We start from the raw sequence: 22,670 nt of genomic DNA, 5'->3' as shown, positions 1-22,670 counted from the left end.
AAACTGTTGACCTCATCAACCTTAGATAATTTGAGCTATTATATATTAACAGCTGGTATGGAGATTAGGGTCTGATCCTAATCAAACCAGCTAAGTCTGTTCTTGGGCATTCATGTCAGCAAGGAGCAGGACTCTCTTAACCTAACGTGTATTTCCTTTGCACCATCTATTCAAGATATCGCCCACATCAAATGAAGACAACTTTTCCTCCTCCTGAAGTGTGTTCTGATCCTGATCTGGAGGGAGTAAAAGAAAATTGCCGAGCGTAAGATATATTTACCTATTTACCTTTTCCACGGAGTCCGAGAAGCAGTAGCACCGTGCCAGCTTAAATGAACTGCTGGGGCATTCTTTAATATGGAGTCTCATGTAGCATAGGTGTCAGCTTTTTTCTTTTTTAGGAGCATGGCCATTTAAATCTTTACCCAGAATACACACACGTTCTTTCACCAAAAAATACTGACTTCTCCTTAAAGAGCAGGAAAAAAATCCTGTGGGGATCCCTATGGGGAGAAGGATGTGGTGAGGTCAATGAAAATGCAAATACTCAAGTGGGAACCACATGATGAAGCACTGTGAAGTTCAGCGAAGGCAGGATTTCTAAACACTTAAGGTAGCTACAATCGCAAGAGTTAGGATGCTTTCATCAAAAGATGCTGGAATGCTTCTAGAAGGAAAATATGCTTTAAATACCTTCCCTCCCCATTTTCCTTCCGATGAAGGGAACTCTATAAACAGAACATACAGAAGACTTTGGTCACCTCTAAAAGGTTTAATGAGCATTAAATACTATAGCGAAAGAAGTCAGAAAGAGATCACACCTGGCACATCCAGAATGCGTGGGTGTGTGTTTAATGGTTGCATATAAGACTATCACACACAGAGGAAATGAGTAATCCCTTCTTTAACCCAAAGCGCACGACAGAGACCACAAAGGGAGCAGCATTTCCAAGAACTCATTTGCTCAGTAAACCTTTCCCCAACAAATGTATAAAGTTCCTTCTCAAAACTATGCTCCTTAAGATGGACTAGGAGAGCTACACCCTGTCCTGCTACAGCCTTCCCTACTGCAGTGCAGTGACCTGCGGGAGGAAGAAAGGAACCGAGCGGCCACCAAACAAGCAGCACAACGATGAAGGGAAACAAAACTTGTCAAGCTGGCCGTGCTTACACTGCCCAATTAGCAACCAGGTCTGTGAGCAACTGGGTCACCTTCAGTTCGTGCCAGCGATGCATTCAGATCCCAGATACTGCGCTGCCTTTGCTTGTGCCCTCAGCTATGTTTCTCTAGAAGTACTCATTCATTATGTGCTATGCATAATGCAGAAAGGAGAATAACCCATGGATAATTGGATTGCAATCTATTAGCTGCCAGCCAGAGGGGAACTTCTTTCCATGGATTTCTTCTACTCATGCCCACACGTTTCAAAGTTTATTATTTTAAATGTCACACTGTAGAACAAATGACTTAGAAGGCTAAAGACCTATTGAAATTTTCTGAGTGTATGTTTCACAGCTGTTCCCTTCTTTGGGCTGCTGGCAAAAAGAACTGCTTGAATCCCAGCGGTAACCAGCAGATCACATCTGGATAATCATGTTCCAGTTGAACAGACAGCAGCCAAAATACATTTGCAGTTATACACCATGAATTTTTATAGTTTACTTATCCGTACACATGTAGCCATTCCTGCCATCCTATTCTCTGCTCAGGATAAAACGAACAGACTTCATTACCAGAGATAAATAGTCTATTGCTAAAACCAGACATTGGGCCAGATCCTCAGCTGCACCCAGCTGGGACTGGGAAGGGAGGAGGGAAATGGCGACCAAAGAGGAGCCAGTAACAGCTCATCAATCCTGGAACTGGTTCCATGCCAATCCCAGCATCGCTCGGAGAAGGCTATGGGCTATTCTAAGTTACGCCAGCTGGCTACAGCCCCGAGGGGGCCATCTGCCAACGGGGCTTGCTGAAGCACAGCGTGTGCCGGCTAGAAGACTTCCCCACTCTTCAAGGATTGTTAGAGGGAGGATGGCACGGAGTCACTGAGGTCAGAAAGTCCCAAACTCCCAACTTCAAAGCAAACTCCATCTGGAAACTGCAGCTGTTCTGCGAGGGAACCGAGCTGGAGCCTGGGATCGGTGTTGTATCTGCAGTCACAGCCTTGGTCCTATTCATACCAAAGGGCAAATGTGGAAAATATCACAATCCCACATTTTCTACTCAGAATAACTCCATGATCAAGACTATTCTTGCTATAATTCTGAATGTTCACTCTGACACAACGGTCCTCCCAGGAGAAAGATTTACATGCCAAAAAGCTGGAGTAGTCAGGGGCTTGGTTAAGAAGCATTCTTTGATCTTTCACAATTAAAAAAAGTTTAATTATTCAAATGCGATTTATAAAAGATACAATGGGAAGCTGGCTGGCAAATGCATTTACATACATTAGATCTTCAAGATAGCCAGAAAGTCAGGATTTTTACTTGCCACACACCATACAAAGGCACATGATCTGCCAACAGAGAACACTTACCAGGCTCATATGCCTCTATATCTATGGGGATCTCTGCTCATCAGTACTTTTTGCCTATAATTACGCAGACAGTATTAAAAGAGAATAAACCAGATAAATCTTCTTAAAAAATACTGGTCTATAAAGACAGTCATCTCATTTTGGAATATTACTACTTTTATATCACACACCTATACCATTTAGTTAATGTTTAAAAACCCAGTTTCCCATTCAAGGCTGTGGCTATCACGTTAAACTAAATAAACCAGCTTTCCAAATGGTTAAGTAGGCAAAACACGGACCATTTACAAACAGTGTACATGCAAACTAGTTAGAGCAGAGGAAAGGGAATTAGGGTGACTGCATACACTGCGCTGGAAAACCTCGTCACCTTTCTGAGTTGAGTTTAACAGACAACTCAATGCCACCTACATTACAGCAAGATACTACCTGGAGTTTTACTAAAGCTGCAAGGACAAGCCACGGACCAGAGTTACGTTTTGCCCCCTGCAGCACAGAAGGAATGAAGTGCGCTATTGCCAGAGAGCATTTAGAAATCCACTGTTCCAGTACTGAAGAAAAGCTGGTGACCACAGTAAGTTTCCTTCCCCCTGCGCTCAAAAAATCTCTACAGGAAACACACTCAGGCCATCCAGTGTGACAGAAAATGCTGCCTCATTTTGGGAAGAGAACAGAAATTAAGCTTTACTGAGCTCAGAAATATCTCAGTTTAGCCACCAAAACAAACTTTTCCCCCAATAAAATCTATGTTTAAACAAAGAGAGACAAACCATTTTGCTAAAATCAAATAGTGTAAGGGTATTTTAAATATTTTAAAATTTCAAGATGCAGACAAATCTATAAGGGGGAAAAAAAAGTTTGGTGACAATTTGGAGAGTCAGACTCTGCAAGCTGCTGTAGAGCAGATTACCACTACCCAGACAGTTTGCAACAAGCCATACAGTACTGACCAGTTCTGCACTGTAGAATAACCACTCCATCCCTAGCCTAGAGAGAGAGCAAGTCCAGATTCTGACCTGCTCCGTGTCAGGATGACTCCCAAGTAGCCCAGCTGCAATCAGTTTTCCCAACAACGCAGCTGTGGCAGCTGTTGCCAGTGTAGACATCTTCCTGTGTGCCACTAATGCTAGAACCTCCGTGGTTTCCATCCGCCAAAGCCGATCTGGATGGCAGCAATTAAAATGCCAGCATCCTGCCCACATCACGTTCCTTAGGCTGCCAGCAGAGAAAATGCATTAGCAACATTAGTGAGATGTTTACAGGAGAAATGCTAGCATAGATGTTCTGGCTGAGATCAAATTTGGTTTGTTACAGGCACGGGGAAAGGCTTCTCAAACTAGGCTTGAAAAAGTTTTACAATCGGCAGCAGTTTAAGGAGGATGAGCATAAAGATAAATTTTTGACAAGTCTTTCCTACCATTTACAAAAAAAGTCTTCCAAACCAAGGGATCAGCTAAGAGTAGCACAAAGGGAAGTATTTTGTCACATGCCGCTGCACCTTAAAGCCACCTTTAAGTTTAGGATTAGTTGAGAATCACAGGGAAGTGCTCTTCTGGATCTATCAGAAAAAGCTGTTTAGGAATCCCCAAGCGTTACATGTCCTTTTCCTCCACCTTTTCTGTTTGAATGGACTCAGCCAGCAGCTCCAACAGGTACTTGTACTGCGCAAGGAATCTGTGAGTTGCCACAGTCGTTGCTTTCCAAATAAGCCTTAACTTTGGTTTGTATAGTGCAGACAGAAACTGGAAAAGCAGTACTTAAAGTTTAGGAAAGAAATGGTGGTGTATGTATTAGAAAAGTGTTTCAGTAGAGACAAAAGCCTGCAGTGCTGTATTTCCTCTCTCTCCCCTACACCCATATACAAAGCCTTCTCAAATGTAAACTGTGTACCTTTCTATAAGCTCAGTTTAACATTTGTGACCTTTGATTCTCCAAAACTGTCTTCCAGTGATCGCCCTGACATTATTCTTAGTAAATTTTTCAATTCCCTTGGTTGTCCTGTTAACAATTAACTGATGCCAAAAGAAGCAGTTTCTGGTTTATGCTTTAAAAGCAGGAAACGGTCTGTGATGCAGACAGTTCTGCAGGAAAAAAGGAGGAGAATAAAAAGCATGCCTATGGCCTTAGTTTTTTTTTTTTCTTCTTTCTAAAGACCAAGCAGGTAAGAAAGGCAGTAAAATGAAATGGTTACTCACAGTATGTTTGTCTGGGGTGGGATATCAGGGATGGTTTCCAACATCAGATGCATGCATCTTACTGTAGTCCTGAAGCACAGGCAGCGACTAGGACAGGAGCAGGAGAAACTAGGCAAGAGGAGAAAACACAAAAAACCTCGAAGAGCTGAAGATTTGATCAGCATGGTGTTTGCTGGAGTGTATTTGCCTCAATTCTGAACTGCAGGGAGCTGACAAAAAAAAGTTTCCCAGCCCTGAGGTCCAGGAGGAGGGGACTCATCAGCATGTGTTTGCAATTAAATTAAGGCAGTTTGACAGTCCAACCGCCCACCCTCTCTGCCATTATGTACATCATTGAAGATCAGACTGTTCCCACCCCTCTTTCATTGTGGTGCTGAAACAGAAACTCTTAATTTTGATTTATTTTTGCCTTGTTTCTTATTTTGAACAGCAAGTTAACTCCTCACCTTCCCCTCAGGCATTTATCTGAAAGCATGCAGAATGCATCTTTGTGGGCAATGACCAAAAAACGACCCTGTGCTTCCAGGGCTGAGCTAGGATGCAGACGGCCCAGGGCCAAGTTTTTTATGTCAAAATTTTTGCCTTAGCACACTCTCTGCAAACTAAGGATAGCATCTTATCTAACAGCCTGTCAAACATATCAGGCAGTAAGACTTTTAGGATAGAGGCTGTCTCTTACTACATGCAGTTGTAACATCCAGCAAAAATTTGTCTCCAGCTATTGCTGGGAGCGTGGAATGCTACAGATAGGATTTTAAAAGGGAGATCACTAACAGAGATAAATAACCTGCAAATAAAGACAAAACCAACTGATTGTATGCATTCTGTAAAGTTTCTTATGCAGAGTAAAAGCTGATTCATTTCAAAGACCTTTTAGCTAGTACCGTTTCTTTCTGCAAGGATGTCATTTGGAAAAATGTCAGGATTTTGGAGAAATTAAAGGCAATTGAGGGGTGAAGAGGGAAAGAAACAATGAAACCGACTGAGTTTGAACTGTAGGAAACGCAGACTCCAATTTGTTTCTCCCATTGGATGATAAAAACTGAGACGCAAAAGGGAGGAATTGTTTCCAGTTGAATTAATCACCTTTTACTATTATAAAGACGCTCAGAGTGAAAACAGCTTGTCTTTAGGTTTTAAGTTTTTACTACACAAGATCCTAAATGTGTGGGTTTAGCATGAGCGTGAGGCATTAACGCTCATTAAGATATAAAGGTACTTGAGGAATTCCAAACATGGCACCATTCCACATTACCTGGAAGATCAAACCAAAGTTTCCCATCAACCTGCTTTATACTGTAAACTACAATATAATTAACGTGACAAAACAGCACTTAACAAAAGTGACATTTAAACCTCCCCGGTTCTCTTCTCCCTTCAGATTCTTTGTCACTCGAGCATTTGGGGAGAGAGTGTTGGGTTTTGGGGTTTCACTTACAAATTTCATGTCACAGATGGTAAAAGCTGTATTTTTTCCCGGTTGTAAAAGGGCATTATACTGCAGGTTTTCTGCATCTAGTCCTCAGACAATCTGTTGTTTGTTTGCCCTGACATCACTTTGAAATCCAAGCAAGTTCGCTGAACCCCTCCCCGCTCCCCCCTGTGGACCCAACTCATGGTTTTGAGCAGAGTGTCCTCTAGTGGCCAGCCAACCCTTTCTCACAAAAACAGGCTGTAAAAGGCTAAATTATCTGCTTCAGCCTTTATATAACAATTGGCAGCTGACAGCAGATTGCTCCAGGTGAATGACAGCTTTTAATTCCAATTTGAGAAGTTAAGTGGATTAGAAGTGCATCCTTCACATGCATCACAAAAGACAATGCAGGTTATGTCAAAGTCTTCAAGTCATATGTTCTTCCAGCCTGGTCACTTCCCATATTGTCTCCTTCCAAAACATGCTGAACTCTGTTAGGACAGGGTAACACAGCTACTTAGGAGCTGCTCTGTAAAGAAGTATTTCTAGGAAAATAAACAAAAAAGCTCTCTTCAAACCATGCTTCAGTATTTAGGAAAGTCATCAACATCTTCCCTGGCACATCTGGCCACTTTACAAATACCAGGCTTTTGCCTTCTGCCTCCACTTACATCTTGGTGCGTAAACTCCGAGCTCTAAACCAACCATCTGCAAAAAAAAAAAATCCCTTCCAGGTTTATTTATATTGCTAACAGGAGAGCTGGGCCAGGCAGCCACCATGTTTCTATACATACTGTCTTTGGAATCTTATTTCAGCGCCTGGCTGTGCGGTGGGTGACAGCTTCTGGAAGGATTGATGAGTATTTGCCTGCTGCTTTGTAGGAACGGGATCTTTAGCCAAGTCAGCAGATTTAACAGTGGCCATACCCCAGGGAATAATCCGAGTGCAAAAAGGCAAGTTCTTCAACCTATACGTTTACTTGGAAGCAGATCTTCACTTGAACTTGAAACATACCTCTTCTACCTTGCTTATCTCCCCTTCATGACAAATGGGATGTTTGTGAGATGTTATGAAACACTAGCAATCACAGTTCCCTTACTCTTGCATTAACTTATCTATTTTCCATCAACATGACAAATTGTTTAAAAAGGAGCGTGCAGCTCTGAACAAGAACCAAAAGTTAACTCATAAGCAACAGGAATGAAAATTAACACTCGTGTCCCATGCTTAAGCATTTCCAGCCTCTGCTAGACAGACTTTTTTACACCAGTAGAATGCAAAGCAGCTTGGTTTTGTTTTTCAGGTGTGTTCCCCCCCCCTTTTTTTTGTTTTATTTTTAACTATCACTTCTGCCCCAGTAGAAAGATTTCATTGGAGTAGGACCCCTGAAGAGCTCATCACTACTTCCCAGGGAACTGTGATGTACATTTTACTATGAAGTGAACATAAACATTATCTGACAAATTTAATTTACTTGATACCATTTGTATGACACATCCATAGCTTTCCAAAGCAGAAAAGGATTTTTTTTTTTCCAGCAAGCATCACGTGAAGGAAAACATTAACACTGAACTAGTCTCATGTTATAGTTGGTAGAAGGACATCTATCATACACACAGATGACAGGAAGAAACACAGACTACAGGTAATTATCCTGTGGAATAAAGGTTAACACATACATTTAACTAGCGACAGCTGTATTTGCTATTATGATCAGTTTCCTATTACAGCTGAAGCCAAAATACTATTCTCAATACTAGCGAAATGGAAGCCTTGAACACCAGCTCTGAAAAAATCTGCATTAATTAAGCACTGAAACAGAGCACAGGAGACAAGAGGGGAGCTGCCATTCAGAATGCATTAAACAAGCTCCTGACATGTTTGGTTTAGGCAATTCCTTCAAGTACAGAAATGGACTAAATGACCTCTTGATATCTGTTGTCTACAGGTCTAACAGCCAGGTAAGTGAATTCACTTTAACTGTTCCGATATATTAAATCTAGATCAGTGCTGTGTGTGCTAATTCCAAAATACATCTTGCGTAAATCCATTACATAAAGGTTTAAAAATCATGAGCTGGGCAGGTTTCTTTTGAGAGATTATATTCTGACAAATTAATCTAAAACTATGCACCTGCACCATATTATTAAGTGCTTTTTCTAGTGTTCTAGTGTCTTAACCTTCAATTATGAAAATAAGTACTTATCTACAAAGTATTCTAACCACAACATGATGCAAAGCCATGTTAAGAAGGCTAAAAAGTCTTTACTGAATTTATTGATACAGAAACACTTATTAATAAAAGTTTAAATTGCGTAACACTTGCATGCCTCAGGCCAATTTAACTCTAGTTTCTACACATAGATTTTTCAACTTACACACTAATGGTTAAAGCAGCTTGAAGTTAATTTCTTTTTGCAAATTTACTGCAGTATTGAAACCTAAACGGAGTCACGTACAATTAAAGCGAAGACTACTTCGAACACAAAAGGAAACAATCAAAGCAGGTAAAATTCCTAGACAGCTTACAGACTATACAAGAACAGTTATGCTACAATTACTCTATTAGAAATGCATACAAAACTACAGTGCAAGTGCTTGTGCACAGGGAAAACGTATTTACAGTTCCCCTTCATTTACAGGCTATAAGCAATACTATTTCACAATTATATTACACATAAAATTTCTACTATGGGTGTGTTTGGATCTGTGGTTTTTTGGACAAGGGGACAATTTGACAACCTAGAACATAAATTTCCTGTATATATATTTATTTATTCAACCTTATCCAGGAAAAATAGCAGTATTTTATGCATCTTATAGAAAGCTACAAAAATCTAGCAAATGTAATAAAAAAGGCAAATCCGGTGAAAAATCTGACAAAATATCTTTTACAACTGGGGGTGGGATGGGGGTAAAATCAAACAGGGCTAAATGAAAGATAATTCTCCCTCAACTGATCAGCTGTAACAGAATCTCAGCAAGGTTTACTAATACGAACCTGAAGTTTAATGTCATTTTTAAAGCAACTCCTTTAAAAGAAGTTTTGTAGTTAACAAACTGAAGGACAACCTGGTAGCCAAAGAGGCACCCTGCACTACATAGGGGTACGGAAATTGTGCCACAACACAGAAAGGCACATACCTGGTATGAGCTATTAAGCAGAAATGCCTAACAAATACAGAGGTGACAGCCTTTGGGGAAGCACAGAGAAATATTACACGTAGATTCTATTAAGCCTCCATTCACCACCATATTCAGGATTTTCATTTGTAGAGAGAAATTCATTGTAGTTGCCAGAATTACAAGATGGATACTTGTATGTTTACAGGAAACCATCAGCTCACTGCCCACAGAACTGCCCCATTTAAAATAAAGAAATAAAAATCTGAGGGAGCAAGATAGCTTGGGGTACTGTTTAGACTAGAAGTGGAGACTTAGGAAACCAGAGGCAAAATGCAGCCTAAGACTGTGTTATGTGCCAGCAGCCACATGACACCGCATTACCAGATAATCTCAAAGACATACAAAAAGCCTATTAAGCAAGGAAGAATTCTCCACCTCGGGCTTAGACGTACAAGAGTTATCCGTTTATTTTCAAAGCTGCGCACAACTTTGAAACTCTATTTATCATTAAGCAAGTTGTGCAACTCAGTACCATTAACCATAGAATGGTTTGGGTTGGAAGGGACCTTAAAATCACCTAGTTCCAACCCCCCTGCCATGGGCAGGGACACCTTCCACTAGACCAGGTTGCTCAAAGACCCATCCAACCTGACCTTGAACAATTCCAGGGATGGGGCATCCACAACTTCTCTGGGCAACCTGTGCCAGTGCCTCACCACCCTCATAGTGAAGAATTTCTTCCTTATATCTAATCTAAATCTACCCGCTTTCAGTTTAAAGCCATTACCCCTTGTCCTATCACCACATGCCCTTGTAAAACGTCCCTCTCCAGCTTTCCTGTAGGCACCCTTCAGGTACTGGAAGGATGCTATAAGGTCTCCCTGGAGCCTTCTCTTCTCCGAAAACCCAGCTATTTTTGGCAAGACAGTCTTCATCCATTCCTCCTCAGAAAATGAGGAGACAGCGTAAAAAAAAAAAAAATACCAAAGTGATACCAACTTAAGTGCTTCTGATGGGGCAATGCCTTAACATAGCTTCATTACCTACTGAGAGGGAGCTTTTTATCCCCCCAGCTTTAGGAGTATTTCACATCAGTACAAGCTCAAGGGTTTCTTTCCAGCCTTTACCAGTTTAGGTAGATTTTTCAAAACAGGCTGAACCAAGTAAACTTCCCCTTCTAAACATGGTATCTCCTTCCATCACCATTACAGAAAGACTTGGGAATAAAAATTAGAGTTCACATCCACAGAACTGCAGAGTGTAAAGTCCTTCTATACAAGCCTGTTAAAACATCTACTTAATTGCTGCAGACATAAAATAACCTGCCAAGTCAACCAACTTCATTTCACCTACCATATGTGGACCATGTGCACACAAGTATTCTAGCCACCTTGCTACAGCAGGGGCACACACACAGGAACACCTAAAAACTGCATCAGTTTGGCTTTCTAGACTGTTTTCAGGTTCTACATACCCTCCACAGAACTACATTTGGCTGAATTACTGGGACACAAGCCACTCCGCTCAGGCTCGCGCTCTGCACTTCACTCTGTTCAGCCCAGCAGACGTAAGTTACCTCACACAACAGCAAAATCCACAGATTCTGCTTCCAGTCAGTTTTCACAAACTCACTGCTACGCATTTCCTCTCTACCCTCCTCCCCATTCAGAATTACTCTGTAAACATTTACAGAGGCAACAGTCAGAACCCCGACTACCCTAGCATCCTGTCAAAGCTAATCGGCTTTGCAACTCTTCACTTGCCTCCATCGCTTTAAAAAAAACAAAACAAAACACACAACTTTGCATCTCTATTAGACTAATTCACTAGAACAGGTGTTTCCCGTTAAGAAAACCAATATTCCGTAAAACATTTTTACCTTTTACTGAAAAATTATATATAGTTTATAAGCAAAACTGAGACCAACCAAAGGGGAGCTGATGCTTTCCTTCTCATTCAAAACCTGGATGCCACAAGGCCGGATGCCAAAAATTCTTTCCTTTCATGTCTGTAAAAGTTGTGCTTTTTCAGATTACTGGAAGAAACAAGATTTGCCAGGTCAGTTTTTACTAATAATCTTCATCCTCCATTAAACACACACCACGGTAAACACATGGCAGGTTTAGCGGAAGAGAGCACAGACAGCAAAGGTCTTTGGGGAACTGCTTAAGAATATTTAAAAACTGCAATTCAGTAGAGCAGCCATGAGATTTTTAGAATATCTCTGTGCAGTTAGTTTCAGGGAATTAAATCCTCCTTTCCATAAGCAGCTGAGCATTTCACCAACTTGCTTCCTAAGGAATCCCTGCTGTAGGATAAAACTATAGCACACAACTGAAGAAAAAAAAAACTTTAAAAAGCTATTATGTTTAGGTATACAGCAGCCACATTCCCCAGCTAGCCTACTGCCTTGGGTGGTCATATTAGCAGGCAAGCAAGTGGTATACATTTGTCAAGCCCTAAGTGGTACTTTATTTTCTGCCTACTTCCCACTTTTTAGAAGAAGGAAATTACTTTTCCCTGTAATAAAGCAGGTAATATTTCAAGGGATCAGGCAAAGGCAGACTCAAGACCTTTTCTCTCAAAAAGTTTACAGGGGGATCTGGCTTTAGTTCAGAGGGTTTAGTTTCCTCCTCTTCTTGTCTCTCATCCTCGATATCCTCACTGTTGTTGTTATCATCTGATGGGTTGGAGATACGACTAGCGAAGACCTCTTTGTCCAAGAAAACAATAGTTTCCATGCGACGGTGACGCACACGTCTTCGTTTAAATCTTGGGGGGTTCTTCAGCCCATTTCCATTTTTGCTCATTGTTTCTTGATGTATAATTTTTTTAATGGTTCCTCGGATGGCTATGCGAGCCAGATCTTGGAGGCTGCGGACAGCCACTGGGGCTAAAACAAAATGAAAACCATGAACAGATATGGAGAAACTCCCCTCAAGAGTACTCATAGGAAAAGTTGTACTTGCTCAAATTAAATCAGGCCACTTGAATTCCCTACTGTGATTACAAAAACAGCTCTATTCAACTCCTGTCAACTCAGATGAACTGTATTGTAACTTTCCAAACAAAATTTAATTATGCATTTCTCTCATTAACTGAAGAAAAAGAATGGGATGAAAGAAGAGTTTCATATTTTGATGTCAAGTCCTCCCAATTATTTTAAGATACACGTCTTAAAGATTATAAGAATGCAGACTTAGTGACTAAAAATGTTTAATAACTTAGAAAAAGCTATTTTCCTACCGTAGATAACTAGACCTGAAGTCTACTTAACTCTTCCATAAAATGATTTTTCTATTGTGAAGTTACTTCAGCTTTGCCAAGTTCTTCACTTATAAAACGAGTACTATTTATGCTCTTCAAAAACTACTTCAGACTTAGTGGGTGAAGACTGGCTAGAAACCATTTGGTAAAAGTAATTATAGAAGCATACAATAAGTTATTGTATTAAAATACCTCCCACATTAATGGTTTGGAAGACTGTTCTGTCTTCTGCACTTATTTGCTGCCAGCCCATAAATGCACAACATAACTCATGCAGCATAAAGAAAAAAATGTATTGACGCACACACGTGCATGTACTAAAATGAATTAAAAATGAAACAAAAAAACCCCTGTCTTCTCCTGACAAGTAAGCATTCCTGTGACCTGAATGAAGGAACCAGAAAAAAATCACATGTAATATATATGCAGGTCTCACTACAAAGCCACCGTACAAAGTATGCTGAAACATGCACTTAGTGGACTTTATAGCACTGTATGGACTGCTTACTGAGCTGCTTTTTGTCATGCAAAGACACCTTTCCAGAATAAGAACAAAGCCTGACTAATCTGTTTATGGAAGTATCTCTGTCTTCACGTGTTCTTAAGAGGCCTCCCTACACTGAAGTCTTAATCTAAAGATTGAGGTCACTGCGCACGACCTGCATTTCAAAGAGCTAACCAAAAATTACACAACTTCTGTCCCTCAAGCGTTCCAGGTTCAGGATAATTCTGAATTGCTGGGCAGTGAGAGCCTTTGAGTAGATACAATGTTTGTTCACAGGTACTACTTATTTTCCCATCACCATGGCACAATGCCCGAGAACCATGACAGTATGCAATTCAGGATTGAAACAGATGTCTGCATGGGCAAAAACAATGACCAAACATCCCACAAATTTGAGGTACAATTTCACAAGAAATCATTTGTATTTAGAAACTATTTTACGCAATTCTGATTCTTGCACCAGACCTCTGCAGAGATCCTCAAAGATAGACTGGGATCCAACACAAGACTTAAACAACTGTTCAAAGAAGGAAGCAGTTAGAGTAATTTTCCTTGAAAGGATTCATAGGGACATTACATTTAAGGAAGCAAGGTGCAGCTTATAGCCAAATAGCAGAAGAAACCTCCCCCATACTCAAGAATGTCTGTACTCACGCAAGTGAACAAGCCTTGATTTTCCTGAATCTGCGTGGTTAGGCTGAATCAAAGGAGCAAAAGAAACAGCAAGAATCTTCTTGGTCTCCCAGGCAGAAGGACCAGTACGAGTTATCTTAGTCAACTAAACCAAAACAAGGAGATTATTGTCCATTGTGTGAACTACAATAAGATTTTTGAACAAAAAAATGAACAAACAACTTTTCTGCCTGGACAAGTGGTTAGAGTACTAGAAGCTACAACAGTAGAAGTTAGGTAATACGGAGAACTGAGTTTTTTTCTGAGAAAATTCAGAACTCCTTACAGGATTAGCCCCAAGTAACTTCATCTGTTGCAACAGAGTATGGGCACTGGCAGTTTGGGTCACCCTGATTTCCCAGTTCTTCCTCAATTCTGAACCAGAACAGCTATGTCCGACCACTGAGAAAACATGTCAGTCACTGATCAACGTTCACTCTTGAAGGAAGTCTGCAGATCACTGGATTTCTGCTACAGCTCAAATCTCCTGCACTAACTCACTGCACAGCATCTCGCTGGGAAGAAGCTCTGCACTCTGCTCATCTCAAACACCCTGACAGTGGTAAGAGGTCAGACACCTACACCTCAGCCATAAAAGCCCATTAAAACAACACACTTTTACACCAAACAGATAATCTGAATTACAATCTTGAGTTCACACACAGGGCAGTTACCCACTTTTTACCAAAAAGAATCCATTGACACTTGTAAATAGGGACAACCTGCACACTCTTTCATAAGGCAGTTAGGGTGTAAAATTTTGTATTTTACCGTAAGTACAACACTAGATTATATAACTTGAACAAACTCTTGCTGACATTTTTCTGCAGCATGAAAGTAAATTTGCAATTAACAACAAAAGATCAGAATATGTGAAAGACTGGTAGAACTATGAATTTTTTAAATATCATGAAGAGTGAAGAGTTCAGTTTCCACTCATAGTCAAGACTGGTGTACTTAATGCTTTCTCCAACCTGCTACAAGAATGGCAAACTAAAGGAAGAGCTATTGACTAAACCAAGATCCGAATTAAGAGTAACTGAAAGGGAAACGTGAGTAGAAAGGCACTCAACCTTCTCTTCTAGAGGCATGACAAGAATTCCCCCAACTTTCAACAGGTTCTTCATGTAGTCTTCATGTTCCTTCTGTACTCCAGCACCACAGTAAACACGGTCATACTGAGTACAGTCCGGAGAAATCTCTAAACAATTGCCGGTAACAAAAGATGGCTCACAAAATTCAAATCTGAAAATGAAGAAGATGTGTATCATACAAGTATATTGCAATTTATCAAATGAATTATTTTCATGATTCTGAAAAAATGAAACAATAAAAAATACTTGAAAAAAACCCAGTTTCACAGGATTTCTCCTCTGAAGCCCGTGTATTCAAGACATTATCAAGAACAGACCACAGCTAGAAGTCTCAAAACCACAGAACAATGAGGTGAGAATTCATAGATGAAAATCTCCAAAGGATAAGGATGCACAATTTCATACTTGAGTTATATACAACTCTTCAGAACGAGCTATTTTTAGTCACCTGATGCTGACTCAGTTACAATACACAAATATAAATATTAGACCTGCAATTCCAAATGTTAAAGCCTTTTAAGGACTGCACCAGGGGGGGTTTGGCATTTTCAAAAGCTTTTAAATGGTTTTCAGATGTTGTGGGGAACTATAACCTGATGCTTCAGAAATATGCTTTGCTGAAGCCAATGGAAGTTTTGCCATTACTTCAAGAGAACTGTGATTTCACCCTTCATAAAAAGAATTTTTGCCTATAGCATTTCTGATTCAGTTTAGAAGAAAAATGAGTAATTCTATGATGCTTCTGGTTTTCTTACATGCTCCAAATCTACATTAGCTTAAGCCCCACATTTAAGGGCTAATTTTGATAGAAGTTGTACAACATCTCCAGTCTTCTACTGGTATCTTGAGAGACAGCTCAATATAGCACCTATTTATTCCTAAACACTTCCTGAAGCTTTCTGCTTTTGCAAAGCATGCTAGACATTCAGAGCAGCCAGCTAGCAGTTCCTGCACACGGTGTTCTAATAGCATAACCCAGCAGCCATTTCTCTCAGCCATGCCAATTTTCCAGTCATGTCGGTTTCCGAATTCAGCTCACTTTTGCTCCATAGCTATATTTGTCTGGAGAGAAAAAAAAGTCTTCCTTAAAACACCTATCCAAACAATAGCAATGTGACTGAAAAAAACCCAGTCATCTATGCGCAAGCACCTTCCACGCTGAAAACTTTCGGTCTGCTGCCAACGTCAAGAAAATACAGCCCTCTCAGCAGCAGCTTTCCAGTACAGCAGCAACAGCGCAAGGCTGAGTAGTTTAAATTCTAGCATGTAATGACTTTAATTTTCTTCCTCCCACGAGAGGACTATCAAGTATCCAGAGATGCTTTACTTCCTTGTTTGAACAAACTGTGAGACGGATCCAAAAATATGACAGCTACAACTTTTATTGCTGAGGTTACTATTGGCAATGGTTTTCTTGCTGGAAAGTTATTACTTGTGACAGCAGCAGAATGGAGGTTCTAAGGAAGAACATAAATCAAATCCCAAGCAGTTTTAGTACCAACTTAATCATCATAAAACTACCTTCATATTTTAAAACACCATTTTTCTTCTTCTCAGATAAAACACTGGGCCACCAGAGAAATCAGTTCATATTCTTCTGATAACCATGCATGCTCTCGGATCACAAACATAACTATTACTGTTATTTGCAAGTTTCAAGTTGTTACCTGCAAGTGCATTTTAAAATAAACAACCTTCTTCAGCTTCCTCTAAGCTCTGCAACAGCAGCACTGCTATTAAAAACACTGCAAAAATTTCTGAAACTCCCCCCCAATACACATCAGCTTAGAAGGTCACACACTGCAGTTCAGGAAGCCTAAGGAGCCAGAATCCTCAGATTACCCTGAATCCAGAACTGCCACATGGGAACAAGAACTGCCACGACTAAAGCCAAATGCACAAAATGAATCCAAACGGGCAGTCCACATTCTTACTTGTCAAAGCTGTCACTTGTTTTAATGAAGAAGTCCAATTTCTGCTTTGCATATTCGATCACATCGGAATGAAGCTCCACACCATGGTTAACACCAAAAGGACCTGCAAATTCAGAACACTAGGATAATGGTAACAGGCAACAACACAAAATGCAGCAGGACCGAATACAGTTTTGGTTACTTCCTATAACAGATTGCTCCTTGAGTGTCAGACAGCCAGCGCTTGTGTAGGGTCAGCTATCTTAGTACTACAGTGGGAATTGCAACCCTATACCTGCAATTTCTGAAGCAAATGAGGCTGTTTTGCACAATTGATTTTGAATCATTTGCTCTTAACTATGCAGGAAATTCCTCTGTAGGAGGGAAGCACTGATACTGAAGAAATACTATTGCTGTAAAACTGACCAGCTCGAAAAAATTCCAATGCAGAACAACAGCCTGCATGTTTTAATAAATCCCTCAAAAAAATCTTTGTTATTTTTATACCCCCTTGCTGATATGCTAAAAATCTCCACAGAAGAATCAGGAACAGTCACCACACATTGTACCTCAATTAACAGCAAAAATAAATTGGAAAAATAAAGAAGTTGTTCAGCACTCACTCTTTTTATTCAGAACTGACTTGGTAACTTTTCCAAAGAATTCAAAAGCCCTGGAGTTACATATTGGCATCCTAGGTAATCTCAACAAACCTAGCAGAAAACCACAAATGTGATTCCATGAAAAGCCACAGGAAATGGGAGTGAGAATCTATCCTGACAAGCATTTCAGCAGTTAAAATTCTTGCCACGCCCACAAAAGGAAAATACATACCCTACAGTCATTTGCTATCTATCCTGGCAGTCGGAAGAAGCAAAATTGTTGACTGAAATACTTTAGGGCGAATTGCAATTGTATAATTGCACTTTGCTGCTCTGATTTGTGCCTACTGTAGATGCGGTCACAAAGTCAATTCTGATGCATTAACTGCTTTCCAGAGACTATGCCCACCTGTATGTTGGTAAGAGTCAAAACTGGATCTCAAACACGTTTCAGTCTAGGCAGGACATTGTAAAAACAAACAAGGCACAGAGCAGCTACAGTCACAGGTTTCTGAAGACGTGCTCAAACCTAGTTTAAACATGGCGCTCCTGCTCCCGAGCTGGGTTCTTGCTTAAGGGGCAGCAAACCCAAGCTTGTGCCCAGTCCTGCAGGAATCCACTACAGCCACCTGTGCAACTACATCGTTGCCTGTTCTGAACTGCTACAGAAATCTGTATCCCATCCAGTTCCAGACAGAAGGTTGCAAGAATCCTGATAAATTAGCCAGTTGGATTAATGCATTCTTTACTCTCCTAGATACCTTTTAGTTTCATTACTTGAGGAATGCTTCGTTCCCAATTTCAAAGCTTTTTTTTTTTTTTAAATCTAATGTAAACAGTTAACACGATTGAAAAGGTATTTACCCAAGATGAGTCCAACCATAGAACTCAGATAACCAGTGCCACTGCCAAGATTCAAAAATGACAGCCCTGGTTGCAGATCCAATGCTTCCATCACCTCAGAGTAAATGCACGGTGCTGAGAGATGAATATTTCCATGCTTCCACGCCAAGTCCTTGTAGGCATTGTCTTTGAACTCTTCCAGGTAGTAATCTGCTCGATCAATGGCTCGGAACGCCTGTTCTACCAGTTCTGTCCGGATGTATTGTGCCTCCTTCAGGTTATCAATTAATTCATCATTATCTTCTCCTGCACTCACTGCACCTCCCATCTTCAACAGTTTTCTATACGCACCAAAACTAAAAGAATAATAAAGGAAGGTGAGGTATAGAGCATGCACTTGAACACTAAATTATGCTGCTGTATATGAAGTACTTTGAGGGAGATCTTTAGGTACTTTAAGGAAAACAAGCAGCAGAAAAACATTACCACCACCCCACCCCCAATCAAACAATGAAAAACAAAATGCAGCAGATCTGGCATGTAGTACCTGACACTAGCGGGGAAAAAATCACAATAGACAATTTAAGCGTGCAATGCCTGTCTTCAAACACTACCAACACTTTACTAGCATGTCAGCTTTTTCACTGAATCCTTTTATATAAAGGATTATTCTAGCTCCTATGCTTATAGGCCATTTTTCATTGCAAATCCAACCAACAGTGCAAGTCTACCTTGCCTGTCGGAATTCTTGCCACACGCAGACTTTCTATCTCTAATAGTATCAAGGGGAAATTAAGGGACTAAGACACAGGCAGTAAGAACCAGAAAAATCTCAGATTACATCTTCTTTGAATATGCATCAGGATGCTGATTTCACAGAGGTTAAAAAAACTCTGACCTAGAGTACAAGCTTGCTTACTTTAGCAAATGCACTTTCACACAGCTCATCTTTAGAGCTTGAGCCACCATCATCAGTAAAGCACTTAACAATACAGACAGCAACTGCAGAGAGAATTTCCGCTGAAGCCTGTGGAATTTCTTCGGTCCTCTTAAGTCCTAGATGAGCTAACCCCCAATGTGGAAACTCTTCAGCGACACAGATTTATGAATTACAAACACTTCTGACTTCACTGACACAATCATCTCCAGCAACCTATTCAGGCTTGTTGGTGTGGGGGAAAGAAAAGCAAGCACCTTCCTTGACTGTGCATTACACTAAGCATGGCTATACGCTTCATGTAGTAAAAGTTCTATATGTTTTAAAGAAAAAGCTATAGGGGGAGAAGAACATAGAAAAACTTATCACTCAAAATTAATCTAGCTTTACTTCCCTACCCATATCTCAAAAAAAAAAAATCCTTTTCAGAAAACACAACATGATTTTTTTTTTTTAAATGCATTTATTTACAATGCCTTTCTCTGCTCACAATAATAACCACAGAAGCAGCAGCTTTAGAGTTCATTCCTGGGATCAGAAGATCTGCCTACAGCTAAATTGTTCGGGTTTATTTGTTACATTCAGCAAGAGCAAATTATACTTTCATTTTCAGAGCAAACAAAGAAAAGCTACAGGAGTCTAAGGAAATTTCAGTTATTAAAATAACATACCATCCTGATTACCTGTAGGGACACACAAAATAGGACATACTTAGGCAGAGAACTCGAGCCGTTTTAATACATTCATGTCTCAAACACACCAATCCAGTTCCAGACCATTAATAAAACTTAAAAAAAAGTCACCCTCTCCTTTCTATAGTTACTCCTTCATTTTCTCCAGAAAAAATGATTGTGTTTTATTACTTCACAGTGGAAACACATCAAGTTGAAGGCTTAGGTGGTTTCAACAGCCAATCTGATTTTTTTTTCCTCCTATTACATACACATCAACTTGTTGCATCTGCACATATAGGGCTGCTTCTATCTTTGGTCAGTATGCTTTATATAACATTCTGCATTAAAATACTTTCTTCCCTGAGGGTGTTGATTCCCTTGACTTTCTTTTGTATATTTTGTTCTTAGGCTTGCTTCTTTCTTCTGCTTAAGCTCTTTTTGCTATTAAAAAAATCTACATTTTTAGATTTATAGTATGAATAAAAAGTTGTGGCTTTAACAGTGTTTCACTTCAGATCCCCAACAAATTCTTTCTGACGTATGCAAGCCCCACTGGGACAACTGGTCCGACCTGGTTTTAGCTCGGCTATATGATCAACAGCTGTTCTTCCATGCTCTACAACATGGAAGACATTTTTTCTAATGAGATCAAGGAATATCCAAGTTGTGACAGGTGTCAGTTACTTCTGAAATGATTACTTTTACTGGACACTAGCTTACTTCCAATAAAACGCATGTTTTATATGCAGAACATAGAACTCTGACATTTAAATTCATCTTCGGGTAATTCCACATCTTTGTTTAACCTTGTTTCTCTTCTCCTATTGGAAGGGGGAACCAAGACTATGAGTAGGATTTATTTTTAACAAACTTTTTAAAACAAGATCCTCTCCCTCCACAATTAGCACAGTTGCACTTTTCACACTTCTAGGTAAAGCACAGATTTCCACAAATCTGAGCAGGGACAAAGTTCACATGCAAAAATTTTGTGATATTTAGCAGGTCACAACACAGGTATCAAACCAAGCAGCCTTCTAGTGTTGAAACATCCCTTCAATTGCATGTTGCCATCTTCCCCTTTAAGAAAAACAAAACAGAAAAACAAACAAACAAGTCTGACATGAGAAGCTGCATTCAGATGCCTGAAACAAAACACTGAAATTAAAGCAATTTCTTCCAAGGCAAACACCAGCAGATGCACAGAAGACTCAAAACAATACACAAGGCATAAAAATGCAATTCTTCACCCCAACACATTTCCAGGGTAACCCCTGCTCTGCCATAATACGCTCCAGAAGGAATAACAAAGGTGAGGATGTTTACCGATAAAAAACAGAATTACAATTGCACAGCTTTCAATGCGATCCCCTCTAACCCTCTCAAACAAGAAATTAAAAAGCCCCCCACCATATAGCTCAACCACTACCTGCGTTATCAGGCTGCTGCCGAGGAAAGCGGCGGAGATGAGGGAGTGGGAGGGAGGTCTAGGAAAGCCTGATGTTGATATCCACCCCACACCCCCCCGCCGCTTTAATTACACCTGGGCGGCCCCGGTCTCCACACAGCACTGCTGCCTCCAGCCATGCCCAGGGCACCAGCGCGGCCGAGCGGGAGCCCAGGCCGCCCGGACGGGGAAGCGGTGTTGGGGCGGGGGAGAAGCCACCAGCAGGGCCATGCCCCCACCGCGGGGCACCCCCGGCAGGAGCCCCAGCGCTGGAGGAAGGCCGCAGGGCAGGGCTGAGGGGGGGCAGCGGCCTGAGGAGGCGGCGCGGCTCCGGCCGGGGCTGAGGTGAAGGGGGGAGTGAGGTGAAGGGGGGAGTGGGGTGAGGGGGGGGTGGGGGGGAGGGAGCTGCAGCGGCCCGGTGAGGTCGGGTCGAGCCGGGACCGGCCGCACTTCAGCGGACGGGGTCTCCTCGCCCCCCGGCCGTACCTGAGCGGCGGGGCGGGTCGGCTCGGCCCGGTGCGGTGCGGCCCGCTCCCCTCCCGGGCCCGGCGGCGCGGCCGTCCCGCCGCGCTCCGGAGCGGTAAACACTGCCCAGCTGAGCGCCGGCCGCGGCACCGCGCACGCGCGGCGCGCACCACCGCCGCCGGGGGGGGGGGGGGGGGTCGGTCGGGTGGCGGGGAGCAGACCACTGCGGTCCGGCGGGGGGGCGCTGTCTGGGCTGTACCATGCAGACCCGGCGCGGGGGGGTAGACTGTACCACTGCGGGGAGGGGGGCGGCGCTGGTTCCCTGAGGGGGAGACGCGGCAGCGCCGGGCCCGTCCCAGTGCGGGGGCGGCCGGGGGGCTCCGGGCTCCGTCGCTGTCTGAGCTCGCCCTTCCCTGGCGGCACAGCGGCCTGAATGCGGGCTGGGCCTACGTGTGGGATCGACTCACGGGACCTACTTGTGGGGCCTATGTATAGGGCCTGCATGTGGGGCCTACAGACCAAGCCTTAATACAAACCGGGCCAACACACTGGGCCTGCAGGCCGGAGCTAAATACAGACCGGGCCTAAGTACAAACTGGGTCTAAATACAGCCTAGGTCAACAGGCTGGGCCCATAGGCAGGGCCTAAATGTGGGCCAGAGCTACAGATCGGAGCTAAATGCAGATGGGGCCGACAGACCAGGCTTAAATATGGCCTGGGCCAGCAGCGCAGGGATATCGGCCAGGTCTAAATGCAGACCAGGTCTAAATAGAGACTGGGCCAACAGCCTGCACCCAGAGATCCAGCCTAAATATGGACCAGGGCTAAACGCAGACTAGGACTCCCATCTTTCCCCATCTGTCCCGTTGCACAGCTCCTGGGAACACCTCCCCATCGCAGTGTGGCTGCCTTCCCCCGGCCCCGTACGCCCTACCCTGCCCTAATTTCTGCCTCCCAGCACAGGGCTGCATTTCCACACCTGCT

At 42.0% G+C, this 22,670-nt stretch overlaps 2 protein-coding genes across 3 annotated transcripts in view; both read right to left on the bottom strand.

Moving 5' to 3' along the window:
- LOC143167031 (peroxidasin homolog) overlaps positions 1-4,964 on the bottom strand; it is a 46,525-nt gene extending 41,561 nt beyond the window's left edge. Inside the window, exon 1 of the mRNA XM_076352023.1 lies at positions 4,730-4,964. Coding sequence (XP_076208138.1) covers positions 4,730-4,893 — 164 coding nt within the window. The 5' untranslated portion in view covers positions 4,894-4,964. The remainder of the gene's footprint in view (positions 1-4,729) is intronic.
- Positions 4,965-7,584: 2,620 nt separating this feature from the next.
- On the bottom strand, positions 7,585-21,785 carry PCMTD2 (protein-L-isoaspartate (D-aspartate) O-methyltransferase domain containing 2). Of its 2 annotated transcripts, XM_076352355.1 has the most exons (7): positions 21,708-21,783; positions 20,801-20,854; positions 18,188-18,522; positions 16,743-16,845; positions 14,788-14,959; positions 13,697-13,820; positions 7,585-12,163 (listed from the first exon to the last, which is right to left on the bottom strand). In XM_076352355.1, the coding sequence occupies exons 3-7, from the start codon at positions 18,492-18,494 to the stop codon at positions 11,781-11,783; spliced, it is 1,089 nt and encodes a 362-aa protein (XP_076208470.1). In that variant the 5' UTR covers positions 18,495-18,522; positions 20,801-20,854; positions 21,708-21,783; the 3' UTR covers positions 7,585-11,780. The 2 variants fall into 2 exon arrangements, with proteins under 2 accessions (XP_076208470.1, XP_076208469.1); XM_076352354.1 differs by lacking the exon at positions 20,801-20,854 and having other exon boundaries at positions 21,708-21,785.
- Positions 21,786-22,670: the final 885 nt, after the last annotated feature.

Source organism: Aptenodytes patagonicus, chromosome 14 (assembly GCF_965638725.1).
Source record: "Aptenodytes patagonicus chromosome 14, bAptPat1.pri.cur, whole genome shotgun sequence".
In the NCBI taxonomy this organism is placed as follows: Eukaryota; Metazoa; Chordata; class Aves; order Sphenisciformes; family Spheniscidae; genus Aptenodytes; species Aptenodytes patagonicus.
Note: the sequence above shows the minus strand (reverse complement) of the source record. Positions and strands in the feature narration are given on the sequence as shown.